Source organism: Rhinatrema bivittatum, chromosome 5 (assembly GCF_901001135.1).
Source record: "Rhinatrema bivittatum chromosome 5, aRhiBiv1.1, whole genome shotgun sequence".
Taxonomy (NCBI): Eukaryota; Metazoa; Chordata; class Amphibia; order Gymnophiona; family Rhinatrematidae; genus Rhinatrema; species Rhinatrema bivittatum.
Window position 1 is genome coordinate 170,274,176 of NC_042619.1, and position 24,263 is coordinate 170,298,438.

General features: G+C 48.8%; 1 protein-coding gene across 1 annotated transcript in view; it reads right to left on the reverse strand.

Moving 5' to 3' along the window:
- The window catches only part of DIS3 (DIS3 homolog, exosome endoribonuclease and 3'-5' exoribonuclease), a 165,079-nt gene that overhangs the window by 112,070 nt on the left and 28,746 nt on the right, over nucleotides 1-24,263 (reverse strand). Inside the window, exons 3-5 of the mRNA XM_029603017.1 lie at nucleotides 15,143-15,333; nucleotides 14,950-15,023; nucleotides 7,286-7,453 (exon numbers count right to left, since the gene is read on the reverse strand). Coding sequence (XP_029458877.1) covers nucleotides 7,286-7,453; nucleotides 14,950-15,023; nucleotides 15,143-15,333 — 433 coding nt within the window. The remainder of the gene's footprint in view (nucleotides 1-7,285; nucleotides 7,454-14,949; nucleotides 15,024-15,142; nucleotides 15,334-24,263) is intronic.

Consider the following 24,263-nt stretch of genomic DNA (forward strand, 5'->3'; position numbering starts at 1 on the left):
CATCTAAAGAGTACTGTGTTCCAGATAAGAGAAATAATCCACATCTGCTAGGAGACGGAGAGATACTGAATGGCTGAGGTCACTGCAGGTATGTATCTAGGGTAGCTTTGAAACCTAACTCAGTCTCCATCTGCTAGCAGGGGAGCACATAACCCAATGGTCTTGAGTCCATCTGGCTACACGCTAGGAAATTTCTCCTTTCAAAAAGCTCAAAGCAATCCCCATAGGGAGATTTACGTCCACTATCTGCTAGAGATGGAGAATACTGGCAGGCTGGGGTCACTGCAGGGTTATGTATACTGTGACGTCAGCTTGCTCCGTCTCCATCTGCTGGCAGGGGAGCATAAACCCACTGGTCCTGAGTCCATCTGTGTACACACTAGGAAAACTGTAGTTATTCATCTATAATAGTTAATATGTACATTAGTTAAGTCAACTATGATTGAAAAGATCAAGGCCTCAATATTCACCGTTAAAGAGTTATCTGGCTAACTTACATGGGATATTGAGCGGCATGGCTATACTGCTGAATATACCTGGAGTAGTTTAAAGCAAGCAGAATAATTATTACCGGTTAACTTTAAACCTGCTATTGAGCAAGTCTAACTTACCCAGTTACTGTAGCCAGATAACTTCAAATATCAGCACTTATCCAGCTACGTTAGATGGATACCTAGCTCCTCCCTGATCTCCCCATTAGATATCTGGATAGCTACTTAGCCAGATAAGTATTTATCCGGCTAAGGGGCGACAGACGAATATACCCGTATATTCAGCAGCCACTACTTATCTGGCTAAGTTGCGCTGAATATCAGCCTCCCCATTTTTATGGTTATTCTATTTTTATTGCTTTGAATATTCTGCTTATTGTTTTGCTATTGTATACTACATTGGGTGGCAATTTTGGCCAGGAAAATGGTCTAGAAACTTTTAAAATAAAATTGGAGAAATTACTTACCTGATAATTTCGTTTTCCTTAGTGTAGACAGATGGACCAATGGGTATAGCGTGCTCCTGATAGCAGTTGGAGAAGGAGTCAGATTTCAATCTGACGTCAGCACTACATATACCCCTGCAGGAAGCTCTGCTCTTCAGTATTCTCCTCGAAAAGCAATTGTGGATATATGTGTGTTTGAATAACTTGATTCACTTGAACTGGTTGACGTGAATTCTAGCTGGAGACCGCTAGTGCACTCAACTGAGAAACGCCCACACCCGGTAATTATGGGTGTCTTAACTAGGGGTAAAGCGTGGCTTACCCGTACTTGTCTTGTTCTTGGGGATTGTCACCTGAGGTTTCGTATTCTGAGGCAGCCGTGGGCGGGATACTGAGTCCATCTGTCTACACTAAGGAAAACGAAATTATCAGGTAAGTAATTTCTCCATTTCCTAGCGTGTAGCAGATGGACTCAGGACCAATGGGATGTACAAAAGCTACTCCCGAACCGGGTGAGAGGCTGCCCGTGGCCCACTTAGTACTGCCCTTGCAAATGCTGTGTCCTCCCAGGCCTGAACATCCAGGCGGTAGAACCTCGAAAAGGTGTGAATGGAGGAACATGTCACCCCCCGACAGATCTCGGCGGACACTGCCTGGGCTCTGGTGGAATGGGCCTTGACTTGTAGAGTTGAAGGCTTCCCTGCCTCTACGTAGGTCGCCTTGATTACTTCTTTGATCCAGCAGGCTATGGTTGCCCGCGAGGCCGCTTCCCCTTGTTTCTTTCCACTGTGAAGGTCGAATAGATGGTCAGTCTTTCGTACGGATTCCGACCTTTCCAGGTATCGGACTAGTAGTCTGCCGACATTAAGATGGTGAAGAAGGCGAGAGCCTTCTGAGTCCTTATGCTCATCTGGAGATGGCAGCAAGATGGTTTGGTTTAGATCGAAATGAGAAACCACCTTTGGAAGGAAGGAAGGAAGGGACAGTGCGTAGCTGTATGGATCCCGTGTGAATCTGAGGAATGGTTCCCGACAGGACATTGCTTGAAGTTTGGAGATGCGACGGGATGAACATATTGCCGCAAGAAAAGCCGTCTTCAAGGTTAGAAGCCATAGACACAGCCCGCGGGTAGGTCTGAAGGAAGCTCCCGCTAGGAAGTCTAGTACTAGATTGAGGTTCCATAGGGGTACCGGCCACTTTAGTGGTGGTCGGATTTGTTTGACACCTCTCAGGAAGTGGAAGACGTCTAGGTGTGAAGATATACTGATGCCGTCCACTTTGGCTCTGAAGCAAGCCAATGCGGCCACCTGAACCTTGATGGAGTTGAGAGACAAACCCTTCTATAAACTATCCTGCAGAAATTCCAGGATCGTGGGGATTTTGTCTGTTCGCGGAAGAATGTCATGGTCTTCACACCAGGCTTCAAATATTCTCCATATTCATATGTAGGTTAGAGATGTGGAAAACTTGCGTGCTCAGAGCAAGGTGTCATTCACTGCCCCAGAGTATCCGCTCGTCTTCAGGCGCATCCTCTCAATGGCCAGACTGTAAGAGAGAATAGAGTTGGGTCTTCGTGGAGGATCAGTCCTTGCTGGAGCAGATCCCTGTGTGGAGGTAGAAACAGGGGGCTCCCCTCCAAAAGTCTTTGCATGTCTGCATACCATGGCCTTCTTGGCCAATCCGGGGCCACTAGAAGTACTAGCCCCCTGTGGTGTTCTATCTTGCGGATGATCCCGCCCAGTAGTGGTCAGGGAGGAAAGACGTACAGCAGGTCTTCCTGTGGCCAGGTCTGGACGAGGGCGTCGATCCCCTGGGATTGTGGGACTTGTCTGCGGCTGAAGAAGTTGGGAGCTTGGACGTTGGACCGGGTTGCCAGAAGATCCATGGCTGGAGTTCCCCAGTGGTTATTATCAACTGGAAGGCTGTGGTCGACAGATTCCATTCCCCTGGGTCTAGACTTTCTCTGCTGAGGTAATCCACAGTGACGTTGTCTTTTCCCACGATGTGGGCGGCTGAGATCCCTTGCAGGTTTGCTTCCGCCCACGCCATTAGGGGGTCTATTTCCAGGGACACCTGTTGGCTTCTGGTTCCTCCCTGGCAGTTGATGTAGGCCACTGTTGTGGCATTGTCCAACATGACTGACCGATTCTCCCCGGAGTCTGTGACTGAATCGCAGGCAGGCTAATCTGACTGCTTGGGCTTCCAGTCGGTTGATGTTCTATCCTTGTCCCATTGCTCCTGGGCCGTCAGTTCCTGGCAGTGGGCTCACCACCCTCGCAGGCTTGCATTCGTGGTGAGCAAGACCCAGGTCGGTGGGGATAGCCTTACTCCCTTGCTCAGATGGACTTCTTGTAGCCACCATAGGAGCTGGATCCGTACATCCGCCAGTAACTGGAGACGAACGATGTAGTCCTGGGACATCGGGTTCCATGGTGACAGTAGGGAACGTTGTAGTGGTCGTATATGGGCTCTTGCCCATGGGATGACTTCTAAGGTCGGTGTCATGAGGCCGAGAACCTGCAGGTAGTCCCATACCATGGGTGAGCGCCGTTCAACAGTTTTCTCAACTGGTCCATCAATTTCCTTCTCCTTGAAAGGGGAAGGATGACATTTTCTTGTTGGGTGTCGAACCGGACTCCCAGGTATTCTAGTGATTGAGAGGGCTGCAGGCAGCTCTTGGTTGTGTTGACGACCCACACGAGATTCTGCAGTAGATTCTTGATTCTGGTGGTCGCCTGATGACTTTCTTCTGGAGATTTTGCCCTGATCAGCCAATCGTCCAGGTACGGGTGTACGAGGATTCCTTCTTTCCTCAGTGTCGCTGCCACTACCACCATGATTTTGGTGAACGTCCGAGGGGCAGTAGCTAGTCAGACGGGTTAGGGCCCGCAACTGGTAGTGGTGGTCCATGATCGCGAAGCATAGAAAGCGCTGGTGGTGGTGATGGACCGGGATGTGCAGATAGGCTTCTGACAGGTCAGAAATTCTCCCGGTTGTATTGTCCTTATGACCGAACATAGGGTTTCCACGTGGAAGTGAGGTACCCTCAGGTAGCGGTTGACAGTCTTGAGGTCCAGGATGGGCCGGAACGTTCCCTCTTTCTTGGGGACGATAAAATAGATGGAATAGTGCCTAGTATTTTGTTGGTGCATGGGCACCGGTGTTGTAGCCTCTAGGGAGAGCAATTTTGTCAGTGTGGTTTCCACTGCTATCTTCTTGGAGGGAGAGTGGCAAGGGGATTTCACAAATTTGTCTGGGGGGATGCTGTGGAAGTCCAGATAGTATCCCTCTTGAATGATGGTTAGGACCCACTTGTCAGACATTATCTCGACCCATCTTTGGTAGAATAGGGCAAGCCTGCCCCCTATGGTTTCTTCCTGTGGATGGGTCTGTTAATTCTCATTGTGGGGTGCGGCTGGGTCCTGGACCTGAGCCGGCTCCCCTCTTCTTGTGTTTGTTCCGAAAGGACTGGCCCCTGCCTGTGGGGCGAGGTGCTTGGTATGATTTCTTGTACGGTCTAAAGCTCTGTGATCCTCTGCCCTTGGATATTTGGGGAGAGGGGCGATGACCTCTTTTGTTCTTGTCCTCCGGTAGCCGAGGTACTGGGGATTCACCCCATTTGTCGGCTAACTTCTCCAGTTCGCTTCCGAACAGGAGGGCTCCTTTAAAGGGCATTCTCGTGAGCTTCATCTTGGAGGTCGCGTAGGCTAACCAGTTTCGGAGACAGAGTTATCTTCTGGCTGCCACAATGGATGAGACGCCCCTGGTTGAGGTGCACACGAGGTTGGACGTCGCACCCGTGAGGAAGGATATCACTGGTTCTAATGCTTCGACGGGCGTGGTAGCGTTCCTGGCAAGTGATAAGCAGGCACGCGTCACCACGGCACAGCAGGCAGCGATCTGTAGTGACATAGCTGCCGCATCAAATAACTGTTTAAGGATGGATTCCTGATGTCTGTCCTGGGCATGCTTGAGTGCCACTCCTCCTCCGACTGGAATGGTAGTTTGCTTCGTGACAGCGCAGACCATGGTGTCCACTTTGGGAACACCAGGAGTTCTTTGGCTGAGGGTTCCAGTGGATATAGGGCTTCTAGGGCCCGTCCTCCTTTGAAACTGGCCTCCGGAGCATTCCATTCCAAGTTGATCAGTTGTTGTATGGCCTGCAGCAATGGGAAATGGCATGAGGCCTGACGGAGCCCGACCAGCAGAGGGTTCATCTTTGGCTCCGCTATGGCGCTTGTACCTGGGATGGCCAGCTCCTTCAGGCTCAGAAACTCGAGGTCTGGTAACTCATCTCTGGAGAAGAAAAGCATCATGGTTCGGTATGGTTCCGTTCCTGGAGGGATTTCTCCTTCCTCCAGGGAGTTTGGTTTTTCCTCCGAGGTGTCCATGTCCCCTAAGAGGAGGCTTTTGTCCGGAGGGGGCATGTCTCGGGGAGGCTGAGAGGGGCGTGGAAGGTTTTGGTCTTCTGGTGGAGGCTGCGGCTGTGTCACCGGTGGCACAGATTGTGCCTGGACAAAGGTTTGCAGCCCTTTGAAGAATTCTACCAGGAAAAGGTTCCTGGGTCCATACTGAAGCAAGCGGCGTTCCCAGAGGGGCCCTACTGAGTAGGGGCCGAGCCGGGGATAGAGAGGTCCGGGGTACTATCATTGGTGGAGCCGTATTCCTCTACTGGCTGGTGGGGGGTGCCTTGTCCTGGTTCCCCCAGGGCCTCTTCGCACTGCAGGTATTTTGTATTGTACCGCACTTTGTATTGTACCGCTCTCAGGTGGCAGGCTGGGCAGAGAGCTTGTCCCTTGGCCGGAGGTGCCATGATTTGAGCGCGCGGAGTCGATCAAAACTCATCTGTGCGCCTATGTGCGTGCAGCGGGAGGCTTAGCTATGCGCTCCGAGTGTGTCGAAGATGTGCGTGCAAGCTGCGGAAGATGTGCGTGCAGGCCGCTATGTGCACGCGCCTAGGGAGAGATGCACGCGCCGCTATGCGCACCAGTTTAATTTGTGCGCCTGGCGCCGTTGAGCGTGCTGCTGTGCGCCCGGCACCTTTGTGTGCGTCGCTGTGCGCACGGCACAGGTGCGCACACCGCTATGCGCACAAGTAGTTTATGCGCCCGGCTCGCCGTTGTGCGCATGGCTCAATTGTGCTGACAATACGGCGATCAAGGGGGGAGATGGCGCTGGTGACCACGTGGGCAAGATGGTGGCCCCCCCTGGTACCCCTATGGAACCTCAATCTAGTACTAGACTTCCTAGCGGGAGCTTCCTTCAGACCTACCTTCGTACCAAATCGGGGCAGTTCAACCCGATGGGACAGACGCTGGAGGGCGATCTGTGCGGCTATCCGAGCCTCGGAGACTTTAAGAAAAGTTTTCTACTTACCTTGTCTCGGTGCTTCCTAGTCTCATGCCGGGCGGTCTCCAGCTGCGGGGGGGAAGAGGGAAATACCTTCACTACCGCGCTCGGTATTGCACCCGCTGCCTCTCAACCACTCCCAATCCTGGGGGCTAAGTCCACGCCAGGAACCGGCTACTGGACTGAGGCTTACCTCTGAGGGATCTTGGAAATCACCTCAGGAATTCTTGACTGGGGGAGGGACCCTTAGGTATCACCGCAGGAGAGCGGGGCTCGTCTTGTAGAGGTAAGATTTTGAAATTTTCTCTCTTCTTTGGTTTGGATTTCCTAACGCTGTGCAAGCGTTTGTAGAGTCCCAAAGTGCTAAGGAGACGGAGAAATACTGAAGAGCAGAGCTTCCTGCATGGGTATATATAGTGCTGATATCAGATTGAAATCTGACTCAGTCTCCAACTGCTATCAGCAGCACACTATACCCATTGGTCCTGAGTCCATCTGCTACACGCTAGGAAAAAAAAGAAGGATTTTAAGTAAAGGAGCAGATAAAAACTAGAACAGAAACAAAGGAAATGGCTTTAGAATATAAAAGCTAGTATTGTATTATGGGACAGAACAGAAACATGAGCTATACAAAAAGAATAAGAAAACTAGTGATGCAGAACCAAAGAGGAAGAGTGGGATTACATCTAGGAAAGTAAAATAAGGGGAGAGCACACCAACACCAGTCTTTATATTCTTTCTTTACATGTCTTAGCCTCTGTCCATTTCCCCTTTAGCTGGCAGTACTACCAAGGGAAGGGGGGGTGGCAGGAGAAGAGCGGACTAGGGAGAGGATTGTCGCTGTCAGAGAACCTCCAGCACAAAAGGACTGCCTTCTCAGCAGCCACATCCCATGCATGGAAAAGGTAGTCACATTTCAAACACTAGACGTTTAATCCAGTTACCCATTTATACAATTCATTTTTGCCAGTTTACAGGGCATGCAACACCTGCACTTGCCTCTTTGTTCTCTGCCGCATCTCCATGAATCCATACCGTTGCTTCTAGGTAATTATCTCTGCTGGCTCGGAAAGTTCCTTGGAGGTAAGCACCAGATTTTATGCCTTGCTGCAACTTGGAAAGAGGAATGTGCTCTGAGAAAATGAGTCTTGCATTTTCTATTTCATTCTGGAGAAACAAAACAAAAGATTTTATAAACTGGAAGCTGGCATCACTTTTTCAAGTACAATCTTACTAGCAAAGGCTCAGTTACACAATGAACACTTTTATAGGAAGCTAAACAGAAGCTTATGTGTAGATCAATTATGTGAAGCTGGGCGTTTCTACTTCCAGCCAGTATCTCAAAATCCTTTATACAATGGGTAAGGGACTAAAGTTTGGATTCAGCAGATATGAAAATGATGCACAAGCTGTTCTGACACAATAAGCAACAGCAAAGGAGCTTTTGCAGTGCTTTACATCATAATTTGTTCTCAAACAAGTGAAGTTTCAAATGAGATGCTTCAACATATAAGGAAAAGACTGACATGATGCGTTTGTTAACAAACAAAACACACAGATGTTTTTGCTTCTAAAACATTTTATAAGTATAGTCCAGTGTAATAGCTGAACAGTATGAGGGTCAGCTATTTGTTTAGGAATGAGCATCAGTTGTAAACCACTATCTGAATGAAGAAGGGTCTTGAACATTTAACTATTGGAGAAATTACTTACCTGATAATTTCGTTTTCCTTAGTGTAGACAAATGGACTCAGGACCAATGGGTATAGTGTGCTCCTGATAGCAGTGGGAGAAACAAACATAGAAACATAGAAATGACAGCAGAAGAAGACCAAACGGCCCATCCAGTCTGCCCAGCAGGTTTCGCACTTTTTTTTTTCTCCTCATACTTATCTATTACTCTTGGCTCTTAGTAACCTTTTGGTTCTATTTCCTTTTCACCCCCACCATTAATGTAGAGAGCAGTGTTGGAACTGCATCTAAGTGAAATATCTAGCTAAATTAGTTAGGGGTAGTAACCGCCGCAATAAGCAATTGTATATGTATATGTACTAGGGCTGACGTCAATCTGACGTCAGCTCTAGTACATATACCCCTGCAGGATGCCATGCTCTTCAGTATTCTCTTCGAAAAACAATTGTGGATATATGTGTGACTGAATAACTTGATTAACTTGCATAACTTGGTTAACTTGATTAACTTGAACTGGTTGATGTGATTATAGCTGGAGACCGCCAGCGCACTCAACCGAGAAACGCTGACACCCGGTAGGTATTGGTGTCCTAGTTAGAGGGAAGCTTGGCTTACCCGTGTTTGTCTTGCTCTCAGGGATTGTCCCCCGAGGTTTCCATGATTGTTGGCAGCCGTGGGCGGGATGCAGAGTCCATCTGTCTACACTAAGGAAAACAAAATTATCAGATAAGTAATTTCTTCATTTCCTAGCGTGTAGCAGAAGGACTCAGGACCAATGGGATGTACAAAAGCTACTCCCAAACCGGGTGGGAGGCTGCCTGTGGCCCACTTAGTACTGCCCTTTGCTAATGCTGTGTTTTCCTGAGCCTGAACATCCAGGCAACAGAACCTAGAGAAAGTATGAATGGAGGACCATGTCACCGCCCGACAGATCTCGGCGGGTGACAGCATCTTGGTTTCCGCCCAGGACACTGCCTGGGCTCTAATGGAATGGGCTTTGACTTGTAGAGGTGGAGGCTTGCCTGCCTCTACGTAGGCCGCCTTGATAACTTCTTTGATCCAGCGGGCTATGGTTGCCCGTGAGGCCGCTTCCCCTTGTTTCTTCCCGCAGTGAAGGATGAAGAGGTGGTCCGTCTTTCATATGGAGTCCGACCTTTCCAGATATCGGAGTAGGAGTCTGCCGACATTAAGATGGTGAAGGCGGCAAGATTCTTCCGAGTCCTTATGCTCGTCTGGCGATGGCAGCGAGATGGTTTGGTTTAGATGGAAGTGAGAAACTACTTTTGGGAGGAAGGAGGGGACCGTGCGTAGCTGTATGGATCCTGGTGTGAACCTGAGGAAGGGTTCTCGACAGGACAGTGCTTGAAGCTTGGAGATGCGACGGGCTGAGCAGACTGCCACTAGGAATGCAGTATTCAGTGTTAGTAGTCTGAGGGACAGACCGCGTGTGGGTCTGAAGGAGGCTCCTGCTAGGAAGTCTAGGACTAGATTGAGATTCCATAAAGGTACCGGCCACTTCAGGGGTGGTTGGATCTGTTTGACCCCTTTCAGGAAGCGGGAGACGTCCGGATGAGAGGCTAGGCTGCCGCCCCCCACCTTGGCTCTGTAGCAGGCCAATGCAGTCACCTGCACCTTGATGGAGTTGAGAGACAACCCCTTCTGTAAGCCGTTCTGCAGGAATTTCGACTGTCCGCAGGAGGATGTCGCAGTCTTCACACCAGGCTTCGAATATTCTCCATATTTGTATGTAGGTTAGAGTCGTGGAAAACTTGCGTGCTCGGAGCAGAGTGTCAATCACCGCCCCCGAGTATCCGCTCTTATTCATGCGTGTCCTCTCAATGGCCAGACTGTAAGAGAGAATAGAATTGGGTCTTCGTGGAGGATCAGGCCTTGTTGGAGCAGATCCCTGTGAGGAGGTATAGGGAGAGGGCTCCCTGCCAATAGTCTTCGCACCACGGCCTTCTTGACCAGTCCGGGGCCACTAGAAGTACTGGTCCCCTGTGGTGTTCTATCTCGAGGATGATTCCGCCCAGTAGCGGCCACGGTGGGAAGGCGTATAGCAGGGTTTCCTGTGGCCAGGTTTGGACGAGAGCATCGATCCCTTGGGATTGTGGTTCCTGTCTGCGACTGAAGAAGTTGGGAACTTGGGTGTTTGACCGGCTTTCCAGGAGGTCCATGGCTGGTGTTCCCCAGCGGTCCACTATCAACTGGAAGGCTGTGTTCAACAGCCTCCATTCCCCTGGGTCTCGACTTTCTCTGCTGAGGTAATCCGCAGCGACGTTGTCTTTTCCCATGATGTGGGCGGCTGAGATCTCTTGTAGGTTTGATTCCGCCCCGCCATTAGGTGTCTATTTCCAGGGACACCTGTTGACTTCTGGTTCCTCCCTGGCGGTTGATGTAGGCCAATGTTGTGGCGTTGTCCGACATGACTGACCGATTTGTCCCAGAGTCTGTGACTGAACCGTAAGCAGGCTAGCCTGACTGCCTGTGCTTCCAGTCGGTTGATGTTCCATCCCGACTCTTCCTTGTCCCATTGCCTCGGGCGGTCAGTTCCTGGCAGTGGGCTCGCCACCCTCGTAGACTCGCATCCGTGGTGAGCAGGATCCAGGTCGACGGGGATAGCCTTACTCCCTTGTTGAGATGGTCTTCTTGTAGCCACCATTGTAGCTGGGTTTGAGCTTCCTCCGGTTGCTGGAGGCGAACGGAGTAATTCTGGGGCATCGGATTCCATCGTGACAGTAGGGAACGCTGTAGGGGATCGTATGTGAGCACTTGTCCATGGGACCACTTCCAGTGTGGATGTCATGAGACAGAGATCTTGGAGGTAGTCCCACACCTTGGGGCGAAGACTGCTTAACAGGTTTCGCAATTGGTTCATCAGCTTTGTTCTCCTTGTAGGAGTCAGAATGACCTTGTCTTGTCTTGTGTCAAACCGGACTCCCAGGTATTCTAGAGATTGGGAGGGCTGCAGACAGCTCGTTTGTGTTGACCACCCACCCGAGGTTCTCCAGTAGAGTTTTAACTCTGGTGGTCGCCTGATGACTTTCCTCTAGGGATTTTGCCCTGATCAACCAATCGTCCAGATATGGGTGTACGAGGATTCCTTCTTTCCTCAGTGTCGCCGCCACTACGACCATGATTTTGGTGAATGTTCGGAGTGCTGTGGTTAGCCCAAAGGGTAGTGCCCGGAACTGGTAGTGACGGTCCAGGATCGCAAAGTGTAGAAAATGCTGATGCTCGTGGTGGACCGGTATGTGTAGGTAGGCTTCTGACAGATCCAGGGATGTGAGGAATTCTCCCAGCTGTATCGCTCTTATGACAGAGCGTAGGGTTTCCATGTGGAAGCGAGGGACCTTCAGGTGACGGTTGACGGACTTGAGGTCCAGGATGGGTCGGAACGTACCCTCTTTCTTGGGAACGATAAAATAGATGGAATAGTGTCCAGTATTTTGTTGTTGCGAGGGCACTGGTGTTATGGCCTTTAATGTGAGCAATTTGGTCAGCATGGTTTCCACTGCCATCCTCTTGGAGAGGTCGTGACAGGGAGATTTCACAAATTTGTCCGGAGGAGTGTTGTGGAAGTCCAGATAATATCCCTCTCGAATGATGGTTAGGACCCACTTGTCCGAAGTTCTTGACCCATCTTTGGTAGAATAGGGCAAGCTTGCCCCCTATGGCTTCTTCTTGTAGATGGGCCGGCTGATTTTCATTGTGGGTTGCGGCTGGGGCCTGGGCCAGATCCGGCTCCCCTTGTTCCGAAAGAACTGGCCCCTGCTTGCGGGGCGAGATGATTGATATGTACTTTTGTACGATCTGAAGCGCTGTGATCCCCTGCCCTTAGATGTTTGGGGTGAGGGGCGTTGGCTTCTCTTGTTCTTGTCCTCTGGTAGCCACAGTAGTGGTGATTCGCCCCATTTGTCAGCTAACTTATCCAGTTCGCTTCCAAACAGGAGGGTTCCCTTAAAAGGCATTCTCGTGAGTCTCGTCTTGGACGTCGCGTCGGCCGACCAGCTTCGGAGCCAGAGTTGTCTTCTGGCTGCTACGACAGACGAAACGCCTCTGGCTGCGGTGCGTACCACGTCCGAGGTCGCATCCATGAGGAATGATACTGCTGGTTCTAGTGCTTCGAATGGCATGGTGGTGTTCCTGGTCTTAGATAAGCAGGCGCGTGTCACCATGGCACAGCAGGCAGCGATCTGTAGTGACACAGCTGAAACGTCGAATGACTGAGGATGGATTCCAGACATCTGTCCTGGGCATCCTTGAGTGCCACTCCTCCCTCGACTGGGATTGTAGTGCGCTTAGCGACCGCGCAGACCATGGCATCCACTTTGGGGAAGGCCAGGAGATCTTTGGCGGCAGGGCCCAGGGGGTACATGGCTGTCAGGGTCCACCCCCTTTGAACATGGCCTCCGGAGACTCCCATTCCAGGTTAATCAGCTGTTGAATGGCTTGCAGCAAAGGAAAATGGCAGGAGGCTTGACTGAGTCCCTCGAGGAGGGGGTTTGTCTTCGGTTCCCCTGTGGCACTTGTGCCTGGGATAGCGAGCTCTTTCAAGCTGTGCACCACGAGGTCTGAAAGCTAGTCTTTGGCGAAGAACCGCCTCATGGTTCAGTAAGGTTTCGTTCCTGGAGGGATTTCTCCTTCCTCCAGGGAGTGTTGATCCTCATCCGAGGTGTCCATGTCCCCTAAGTTGGGACTTTGAGGCAGGAGGGGCACTTTTCTGGGTTTAGAGGGCCCCGGAGTGTTAGGGTCCTCTGGGGGAGGCTGTGGTTGTGTTATCGGGGGCGCCAGTTGTATGTGGACAAAGGTATGTAGGCCTTTAAAGAATTCTACCCAAGAGAAAGATGCTGGGTCTAAATTGAGTGGTGCTGCATCCCCGGAGAGACCCGTGTAAGGGAGGATCCCGCTGGGGGTAGCCAGATCCGGTGTACTGTCAGGGGATCCGGATCCCAATGCCGGCTGGAGAGGACCTTGGCCTAGTTCACCCAGAGCCTCCTCGCACTGTAGACACAGGGCTGTGGCCTCTTTGTGTTGCGCAGCCCTAATGTGGCATGCTGGGAAGAGGCCCTGAGCTTTGAGCTTCTTGTCCGGTGGTGCCAAGGTTTGTGTGCGCCGAAAAACTCATTTGTGTGTTCAAGCGTACGCCGGGAGGCTGAATTATGCGCGCCGGGTGTGCCGAACTTGTGCGTGTAGGTCGGATGCGCGCTCAAAAGGATGCGCGCGCGCCGCTGTGCGCACGGGGTTTATTTATGAGCCCGGCACAGTTGAGCATGTGGCTGTGCCCCCGGCGCCCTTGTGCGCGTCGCTGTGTGCACGGCACTTATGCGCGCGCCGGTGAGCACACAAGTGATTTTGTGCTCGCCTCTGTGCGCACAGATCGGATCGGCAGACAGGGTGGCGATCAAATGGAAATGGCGACTGTGACCACACGAGCAATATGACGACCACCTTGGAGGGTCTCCACGTGGGAGGACCCTTGTGTCGAACCAGGGTCTAGCCTGGATAGGGCTGATCAACCCGGTAGCACCGACGCCGGCTCGCGATCTGTGCGGCTATTCGAGCCTCAGAGACCGGAGACTTAAGAAGTTTTCTACCTTACCTTGTCTCGGCGTTTCTCGGTCTCGTTCCGGGTGGTCTCCGGCTGCGGGGGGAGAGGGAAAAGTACCTTAACCGCCGCGCTCGAATTTGCACCCGCTGCCTCTCAGCCGCACCCGATGCCGGGGGCTAAGTCCACGATGGGGGCCAGCTGCTGGACCGAAGCCTACCTCGGAGGGATCACGGAAATCACCTCAGGAATCTTGACTGGGGGAGAGACACGTAGGTATCACCGCAGGAGAGCGGGGCTCATCCGTAGACTTAAGGTTTCTTCTTTGTTTTGGATTTCTTTGGTTAGAATACTCTTAATGCTGTGCAAGAGTGTATAGAGTCCCGAACTGCAATGGAGATGGAAAATACTGAAGAGCATGGCGTCCTGCAGGGGTATATGTACTAGGGCTGACGTCAGATTGAAATCTGATCCGTCTCCAACTGCTATCAGGAGAACACTATACCCATTGGTCCCGAGTCCATCTGCTACACGCTAGGAAATACACCTTTTTTTTTTTTTTTTTTACAGCTTCAACAATTACAGTACAGTTCTGAAAAATGACAACATCTAACAGGGACGTGCATTCGTTTGCAACGAAATAGGGAATAGAGACGATATTTCCTATTTGCTGCGTTTCGGGGGGGGGGGGGGGGGGGGGGCCGGGCGATGAAACGATAAGAAAACCCATGAAATTCCATGTGGTTTTCTTATCGTATTTCGGGGGGGAAGAAAGGGCACATAAAAAAAACAAAACCCACCCAAACCCACCCCAACCCTTCAAATTTAATTAATTGCAACCCCCCAAGACTTACCAAAAGTCCCTGGTGGTCAAATGGCGCGGGCCATCCATTGCTCCTACCATGTGACAGGGGCCGACCAATGGCACCAATAGCCCCCTGTTACATGGTAAGGGCAAAGGGCCATCGGCACCATTTTGATTAGTGGCAGCCAACAGCCCGAGGGGGAGATCGCTCCCGGGACCCCGCTGGACCACCAGGGACTCTGTAAGTCTTGGGGGGGGGGGGGGTGTTTTGCAATTAATTAAATTTGAAGGGTTGGGGTGGGTTTGGGTGTGTTTTGTTTTGTTTTTTTTTACAACCCCCCCCCCCCCCCCCGAAGGGCTGGGGCGTGTTTCGGGCTTTGTTTCGGGGGCAGACAAAATAAAATCGTCCCAAACCGCGGGAAAACGAAATTTCCTGCAGCGGGCAGATAACGAAGGCCGAACCAAAAGGTTCGGCCAAATCACATCCAAAATCACATCTCTAATTTCTTGCATGTCTGGGGGAACAGGGGATTCACTACCAGCTATGTCAAAATTCTATCATCAGCACAAAAAAAACAAACAAAAAACAATTAAAAAGAAAAAAAAAAATACACATACTTGCTCATCAGAGACACAAGCAAGACGATCCACAAGTTCAGGATTAGCTACCAAGCTCTTTATATACTCTTCACCTGCAAGTGAAAACAAAACATTTCACCCAACACTACAAACGATGCTCCTCTGCAACAGCGAAGCAGAGAGAAATCCTCACATGCTGAGCAAGAACATCAGTGCTTTCAGGTGCACTTACAAGTATAAGCTATTATCCCTGCTTCCACAGCCTTCTCTTTATTCTTTCTGTCATTTGTTATTAGAATTGCCTGCAGTGCCTCCCCACTGTCTTTTCTCAAATGCTCATTGTACCATTTTACTGCTGTTCGGATGGCTCTGTCATTACGGTCATTGGCACTTTCGCCTTGCTCTCGTTCTATGTACGTTTCCCTGAAAGAAAGACCAGATTTTCCAGTAAGATTAACTGTATTGAATATTTTCTGATGGCACACTGTACATTCAATCAGGAGCAAAACCAATTAGAACAAACCACTCATTTAAATAATCATCGAATAACTCAATCACAGATACTTTAGCAAACAAAAAGTTTAAATCAGGTAATATCCTAATCTATAAACTTTATGAAAGAACAGGAACCAGGTTAATGTAGCATTACAAATTTCAGTAATTTTCTACAGAATGTGAAATTCACTTCAACTGCTACATTAAATGTGTTTTTTTTTTCTTATTTGGAATTGAAAAATGTGTTTTGTTTTTAGTACATAAGAAATATACTTGAATAGTTCATTTTCATCAACACTTTCAGGCCGATTCAGAAAAACGCACGGGAGAGCGGGTGAGCACCCGCTCTCCCGGCACGCGCACAGGCCGCTCTCCTGGGCGAGAGGATTCAGGAGGGTGGCCTATGCAAATTAGGGCCCGCGGTAAAAGGAGGCGCTAGGAACACTAGCACGTCCCTAGCGCCTCTTTTTTGACAGGAGCGGCGGCTGTCAGCAGGTTTGACAGCCGATGCTCAATTTTGCCGGCATCAGTTCTCAAACCCACTGACAGCCACGGGTTCGGAAAATGGACGCTGGCATAATTGAGCGTCCGTCTTCTGACCCGCAGGCCAATTTTTAATTTTAATTTTTTTATCTTTGGGGCCTCCGACTTAATATCGCCATGATATTAAGTTGGAGGGTGTACAGAAAAGCAGTTTTTACTGCTTTTCTGTGTACTTCCGCGGCAGGCGTTAATTTCTGTACATTTTACTTTCTGTACATTTTACTTTCTGTATCGCGCAGGAATAACTAATAGGGCCATCAACATGCATTTGCACGTTGCGGGCGCTATTAGTTTAGGGGGGGGGGGTGGACGCGCTTTTTCGACGTGCTATTACCCCTTACTGAATAAGGGGTAAAGCTAGCGCGTCGAAAACGTGCGTCCAAATGCGGGTTAACAGTGCGCTCCACCAGAGCGCACTGTACTGTATCGGCCTGTTTGTTAGAAGGTACATTTTTTTCCTATACTGTTCCCATCCCATCTCCCACTGTCAATCACAGTTTATAAAAACGTAAGAACTGCCATGCTGGGACAGACCAAGGTCTACTGAGCCCAACATCCTGTATCTTCATGACCAATCCAGTTTGCAAGCTCCTAGTAGATACCATAAAGTAGATCTAATTCCTGCTATTCATTCCCAAGGACAGCAACAGATGTCTTTAGGATATCTGGCTAACAATGTATTACAGATTTATCACCCAGGAACTTGTCCAAACCTCTTTTAAACCCCCACTATGCTAGGCTGGCAACAGATTCCACATCTTGATAGTGCGCCAATCTGTTGGATGTTAGTTTCATGGAGTATCCCCCTTGTTATAATATTATTTGAAGGGGTAAATTATCTTATTTACCTGTTCCACCCCACTCATGATTTTATAAACTTCTATTAAGACCTCAGCTGTCTTTTCCAAGCTGAAGAGCCTTAGCATGTGTAGCATCTCATCATAGGAGAGATGTTCCATCCCATTTTCAATTAGTCACTCTCCTCTGTACCTTTTCTAGTTCCACTGTGTCTTTCTTGAGATGGAGTAACCAGAACTACGCATAATACTCAAGGTGCGGCCACATCATGGCTTGATACAGAGGCAATATACTGTATTTTCCGTGATATTTTACATTCCTTTTCTGATTATTTCTGATATTCTATTTGCTTTTTTCACCGAGCCCCACACTGAGCAGAGGATTGAAATGTATTGCTCCACAAAGACTATAAGGTACTTTTTCTGGGTAGTGACTTCCAGTGCAGAACCCAGCATCGTGTACACGTAGTTGGGATTATTTTTCCCTACTGGCAGCACTTAGCACTTTTCCAGATGAAATTTCATCTGCCATTCAGTTGCTCAGTCTCCTAGTCTCAAAAAGTCCTCCTGCAGTTTCTCTCAATTCACTGTGGTTTTAACAAATCTGAAGAGTTTTGTGTCATCTGCAAATTTGGTCACTTTACTCCTCAGTCCCTGTTCCAGATCATTTATGAATATTACTCCAGGGGAAATTCTGCGGTACTGCAGAGCACAGAATTCCCTTCCATACAGAATGGAGAAGTTACTTACCTGATAATTTTCATTTCCTTAGTGTAGACAGATGGACTCAGGACCAATGGGTTATGCTCCCCTGCCAGCAGATGGAGACGGAGTAAGCCTGCAAAGCTGATGTCACCCTAGATATACCCCTGCCATGACCTCAGCCCTCCAGTATTGTCTTCAAAAGCCACTGTGGACATACTAGTGAAAGAACTTGATTAAAAATATGATTAAAAATGGATAACCGTAACTGTACTCAACTAAGAACATAAGAACATAAGAAAATGCCATACTGGGTCAGACCAAGGGTCCATCAAGCCCAGCATCCTGTTTCCAACAGTGGCCAATCCAGGCCATAAGAACCTGGCAAGTACCCAAAAACTAAGTCTATTCCATGTAACCATTGCTAATGGCAGTGGCTATTCTCTAAGTGAACTTAATAGCAGGTAATGGACTTCTCCTCCAAGAACTTATCCAATCCTTTTTTAAACACAGCTATACTAACTGCACGAACCACATTCTCTGGCAACAAATTCCAGAGTTTAATTGTGCGTTGAGTAAAAAAGAACTTTCTCCGATTAGTTTTAAATGTGCCCCATGCTAACTTCATGGAGTGTCCCCTAGTCCTTCTACTATCCGAAAGAGTAAATAACCGATTTACTCCAGTAAGAATATAGGTACCCTAATTAGGGACTAGATGAACATTTACCCATAATCCCTTGGATTCGAGGCAGACTCCACGGAAGAACCTGTAGCATAGTTCTTTGGCAGAAGAGGGCGGGAAGCTGAGTCCATCTGTCTACACTAAGGAAAACAAAATTATCAGGTAATTTCTCTATTTCCTAGCAGGTAGCCAGATGGACTCAGGACCAACGGAATGTACAAAAGCTACTCCCAATTGGCTGCCCATGATCCAGTCAAGACCACCCATGTAAAGGCTGCATTCTCTCGGGCCTGGCAAAAGCAACAAAGGGACACCCTAATGCCATGGAAAGAATTTTTATTAATATAATCTGTTACAGAGCCCTAAAAATTCTTTCCACGGCATAAGGGTGTCCCTTTGTTGTTTTTGCCTTGGCTACGTGGGATCACCTTCCGATTTGTTTTATTGGACCTTCCTCTCGGGCCTGTACGTCCAGGGGATAAAACCTGGAGGTGGTGTGCAAGAACGACCACGTCACTGCTCAGCAGATATTGACGGGAGACAGCAGTCTACCTTCTGCCCATGAGACCACCTGAACCCTAGTGGAATGAGCTCTAACCTGAGAAGGTAATGGTTTTCCAGCCTCCACATAGGCTCCCATGACCACCTCATTAATCCAGTGAGCTATGGTAGCCCGCGATGCTGGTTCACCCTGCTTCCTTCCTCCGTGAAGGTCAAAAAGGTGGTCCGTCTTTTGGACCGGCTCTGATGCTTCCAGATACCACACTAGAAGTCTCTTGACATCCAAATGACGGAGGAGACGATATTCTTCCACGTCCTGGAGTTTATCTAGGGATGGCAACAAAATGGACTGATTCAAATGAAACTCCTTGGGCAAAGATAGAAAAATACATAGCTGTAACGCCCCTGGAGTCATCTGGAGGAACGGCACACGGCACGACAATACCTGCAGTTCAGAGATGCAACTTGCCAAACATTCAGCCACCAGAAACACAGTTTTAAAAAAAAAATCAATAAACACAAGGAAAGACTGTGCCAGCAGTCAACATGAAGGACCTGCCAAAAAATCCAGTACTAAATTAAGATTCCACAAGGGAACTAGCAACCTTAAGGGAGATCGAAGGTGCTTCACTCCCTTCAGAAAATGGGTCACGTCAGGATGAGCCAACAGGGAGGCCCCATTCACCTCACAACTGAAACAAGAGAGAGCTGTTACCTGCACCTACAAGGAATTAAGGGCCAAACATTTATTCAAGACTTCCTGCAAAAATTCCAGAATAAGTGGGATTTTGACTGTCTGAGGGAGGACACCGCATTCTTCGCACCAGGCCTCAAATACTCTCCAGACCCGCACATATGCTAGGGATGTGGGAAACTTCCGAGTGTGGAGTAATGCGACAATTACCACCAGAGAATATCCTCTCTTCATCAGGCGAGCCCTCTCAAGGGCCAGACCTTAAGACAGAAATCGAGTCAGATCCTTGTGAAGGACCGGTCCCTGCTGCAACAGGTCCCCCCTGTGCGGTGGGAGGTGCAGGGGGTTTTCGACCAGGAGTCTCCGCATGACGGCATACAATGGATGCCTGGGCCAATCTGGAGCTACTAGTAGGATTAGTCCCCTGTGGTGTTTGATTCTGTGAATGATCCTGCCCAGCAGGGCCATGGAAGGAAGGCATATAGCAACTTGTCTTCTGGCCAGATCTGGACGAGAGCATTGATTTCCAGGGACCATGGATATCTTATGTGACTGAAGAAATCGAGGAACCTTCATGTTTTGAGATGCGGCCAGCAGGGCGGTTGATGGGAGGCCCCAGCAATCTACTATCAGTTGAAACGCTTTGCTAGACAACCCCCACTCTTGGATCTAGACTCTCCCTGCTTAAAAAGTCTGCTCTGATGTTGTGGGAGGCCGAGATCATCTGTATATGTACTTCTGCCCACTCCATAATGGAAGTCAATCTCCTGCGACAACTGCTGGCTCTTGGCTCCTCCCTGGCGATTGATGTAGGCTATCATTGTTGCGTTGTCAGACATCACGAGGACTGCTTGACCCTAGAGTCTGTGGCTGAACTGTAAACACGCCAATCTGACTTCCCAGGATTCCAGTTGATTGATGTTTCAGAGGGCCTCTTCTTCTGACCAATGTCCCTGGGCTTTGGCCATCACCACTGCACTCGACTTCCTGTACCTGCTGCCTTTCACCTGTCTAAGCATCAAAGTCCACACCGGGAACCAGCTACCAGACCAAGGCACACTTCTGAGGGATCTTGGAAATTACCTCAGGAATTCTCAACTGGGGGAGGGAACTTTAGGTATCACCGCAGGAGAGAGGGGCTCAATTTTTTCCAATTTAGAATGTAGAATTTCTCCTTCCAAAAAGTACAGCAATCCCCATAGGGAGAGGTACATTCACCATCTGCTGGAGACAGAAACTACTGGTGGGCTGAGGTCACAGCAGGGGTATATGTACAGTGACATCAGCTTTGCAGCCTTACTCTGTCTCCATCTGCTGGCAGGGGAGCATAACCCCTTGGTCCTGAGTCCATCTGGCTACACGCTAGGAAACCATTTTTTCTAAATCCTCCTCAACTAAAAGCCACCCTGCAAAAGAAAGCTTAGACAGTCTAGTTTTGGAGGGAGCATCTGCTGACCAATTCTTCAGCCACAGTAAATGTTGCATGGCCACTACAGAAGCCATAGTGCATACTGCTGCCTGTATAAAGTCATAAGAAGCATCAAATAAGAATGCTGTGTCTTGCTCCACCTGAGCCACTGCCTCTAATTCCATTCTGGATCATTCTCCTAGACTTTCCTGGAAACACTGAGACAGAGGCATGATCTGGCCATAATCCCACTGCAGACAGCTGCTTGACGCGCCAGTCCACAGGCATCAAAGGCCTGTTTTAGCATAAACTCAATCTTATGGTCCTGTACATCCCTAAGACCTGCACCTCCTTCAACTTGCATTCACCCTTGGGTTCCTCAATTTCTCTCTCCTTATCTAAAGAGGCTACAACTTTGCAGTCTTACTTTAAAAATTATTTCTGGATGCTTCCACTCTGTGGAGACCAGATACCATATTGCCTTGTGGAAAGGAAAGGCCCTGGGAAACTTCTTTAGACCCCACCATAATGGGATCCTCCTCACTTTTCATTCTCTGGCTTGGCTTCCATAATCTTCAAAATCCAGTGACCAAATAATCAAGGTGGTCACCACTTCTTTCCTAAACAAAACAGGACCATTGGTGAATCATCCTTCCTGGAGGAGTATTCACCCTCCTTCAACTCATCCTTCACAGCACTCTCAGTCCCCCCTTACAGGAACCTTTAGAGTGCCCTTTTTCCAGTTTCCTCTCCTCCTCCCTAGACTTCTTTCGAAGTGATCTCAAGGAATCCCCTTTTTTCAGCCAGGGAGAAGGAAATTCCAGCACTCTGACTCTATATAAAGGTTTGCTAGAGCAACTTTAAAAAATCCATATACATGAAGCATACCACAGCAAGAGATGAGTAGTTCCTCCGGAGAAACACTCCCCAAGAAGAAAGGAGGATTTAACACTGGCTGGCCCAAAATGATGCTATTAGCTCCATATGGCTTCAAAATGTCTGCTGTAGCTACAGGCAGTACACTGGCAGGAACCAAAGAAAAAGCTACTGCAGACAAAGTCCATGGAGCCGAAGACCCTTGGCTTTGGCTCCAGTCCTCACCTCCCTGCACTGCCGGCATACGGAAAGAGCTCCATGCTCCTGACTGGTGTGCTTCACAGGTGGAGCATAAACTGCCATGTTTATGATCCATCAACATTGCCATGAGACCCCTTCCTGGACACTTACCCAGCTGAAGACCAGGACATCAAATGTCTCCTCCTCCACTAACTATTCTCTCGCTGCCACAGAGCAATACTGCCACCGCTGGAGGTACTCTGCATTTCCCACCTCAAGAAATTCTTCTTTTATAACTTGACAGTGCACAACGCTCCAAATAAAACAAAATTCTAAGGCTTCCACCCACTTCCATCCAACAGGAGATGAGGTAAGGCAGAGTTATCAGGGAAAAAGTGGGACCACATCCAAGACTCTGCCAGCTGAAGAATCCAAAAAGCCTCTCCTTGTCAGCTGGGAAAGCCCTCTGACACCACCCAATAGAGGATCAATCCTTAAAACTGCTGCCCAAGTGTAGCCTCCAGTTTACATGTCCTTTTCCCTCAGCCTACATCAGGTAGCAGTACAGGAAATAGCTCTACCATCTGCTGGAGACAGAATACTGGTAGGCTGAGGCAGCACAGGACCCTATAAGGGGCAGCATCAGCAAACCTGTTCTTGGTCTTCACCTGTTGGTAGGGGAGTATAAGCCATATTTCTGGACTGGTTTAGCTGGATGAAAGAGAAACAAAATTGCTCTGCTAGTTAACTTCTATGTGTTACATAGAATCTAGATACAGAAAATATTGAGACAGACCCAATGGTCCAGTCACAGTCTGGTTGCTGAAACTAAATTCTGTCATCGGGTAGGCAGGCTAGAAGAGCTACAGAAGTGGCATCCAGTCACTTCCCTACCCACAGGGACCAGCCACTGCACAATAACAATATCTACAGGTAGGGTTCATAGGGTTCATGTGCCAGGTTTCAAAGGGAGCAGGGCCCCTATTGAAAATTTCCATTGCAATAACTGGGGGAGTGGAATGGAGATTAATTGGGGGAAAAAAAACCCTGGTGGTCATAAATAAAGCCCATGACAACTCAACTTTAGACCCCTCCCCCACACCCTATCACACATAGTAGTGAGCCAAACTGTGGCAGATTCCAATTGAACTGGAAGCTCAGACATGAAGGAAGGCAAGCCAGACAAAAACAAGATATTTTTTAACCTGACTGCAGTTATTTTCCTACTGCCTTCTAAATCCCCCATAAAAAGGTTTGGTGAGAATGGGGGGGGGGCGGATGGACACAAAAATGGTGTACTAAAAATGGTAGTAGTTGCAATTGCTCAATCCTTGATTCTGTATTGAGATAACAGATTCTCATTACTGACAGCATGGCCACCATACAAAAAAATCACTTATGGGTATGAGTTGGGGGATCATTCACTCATATCAATGAATTTTCAAAAGAATTTACCCAACTGACTAAGCAGTTATCTAGGTAAAAATCAGTAGCTGAAAAATGCCCTCCCCCTTTACAAGTAAGACTACTTATGTTGTGAGAGAGGGAGTAATTTTATTTGTTCTGAAAAAGGGTTGGGCTGAAAAGCAACACAAGAAAATTCTTCCTTACCTGCTAATTTTCGTTCCTGTAGTACCAAGGATCAGTCCAGACAGTGGGTTATCTCCCCCTTCCAGCAGATGGAGTCAGATAGAACTTTGAAGGATGCTTCCTTATAAGGTAGTGCATTCTCTACTAATCCTCAGTATGGAGTATATCAAAGCAAAAAGAGGAAAACCAGGATGGATCAAGAACAATAGAATTAAGTAACAAATAACAGTGTGCAATGGGCACAAAACAGTGTCAAACAACAAAACTTGCAGAGTGAACCATTAATCAGCCAAAGGAAAAAAGGCGCTGAAGCATTTTGAGCAGACAGGCAATCCCAAACCCAATAAAACAGTCAGGGAGGGCGTCAAGACTGATCCTTGGTACTACAGGAATGAAAATTAGCAGGTAAGGAATAATTTTCTTTTCCCTGTACGTACCAGGATCAGTCCAGACAGTGGGATGTACCAAAGCTTCCCTATGTAGGGTGGGCCCCGGAAAACCCTACTCGAATGACTCTAGAGCCAAAGGAGCCTATATGTGTAGACGATAATGACGAGCAAAAGGTATGTAACGATTTCCAAGTTGCAGCTCGACAAATCTCCTGGAATGAGACCGATTGCATCTCTGCCCAGGAAGCAGCCTGAGCTCGAAAAGACACCCGCCAGAGGTTGTTGACCCACTCCAATGTAGGCCACAGAGATTGCCTCCTTCAGCCAGCGAGCAATGGTAGTTTTCGACGCCTTGGCCCCCCTTCTTCGGACCATGCCAGAGAACAAAAAGATAGTCAGACAAGCGAAAATCATTAGTGACTTCCAGATAGCGAATGAGGATACGCTTGACATCTAGCTTGCGTAGATCCGCCGATGCGTCCGCTGAGAAAGACGG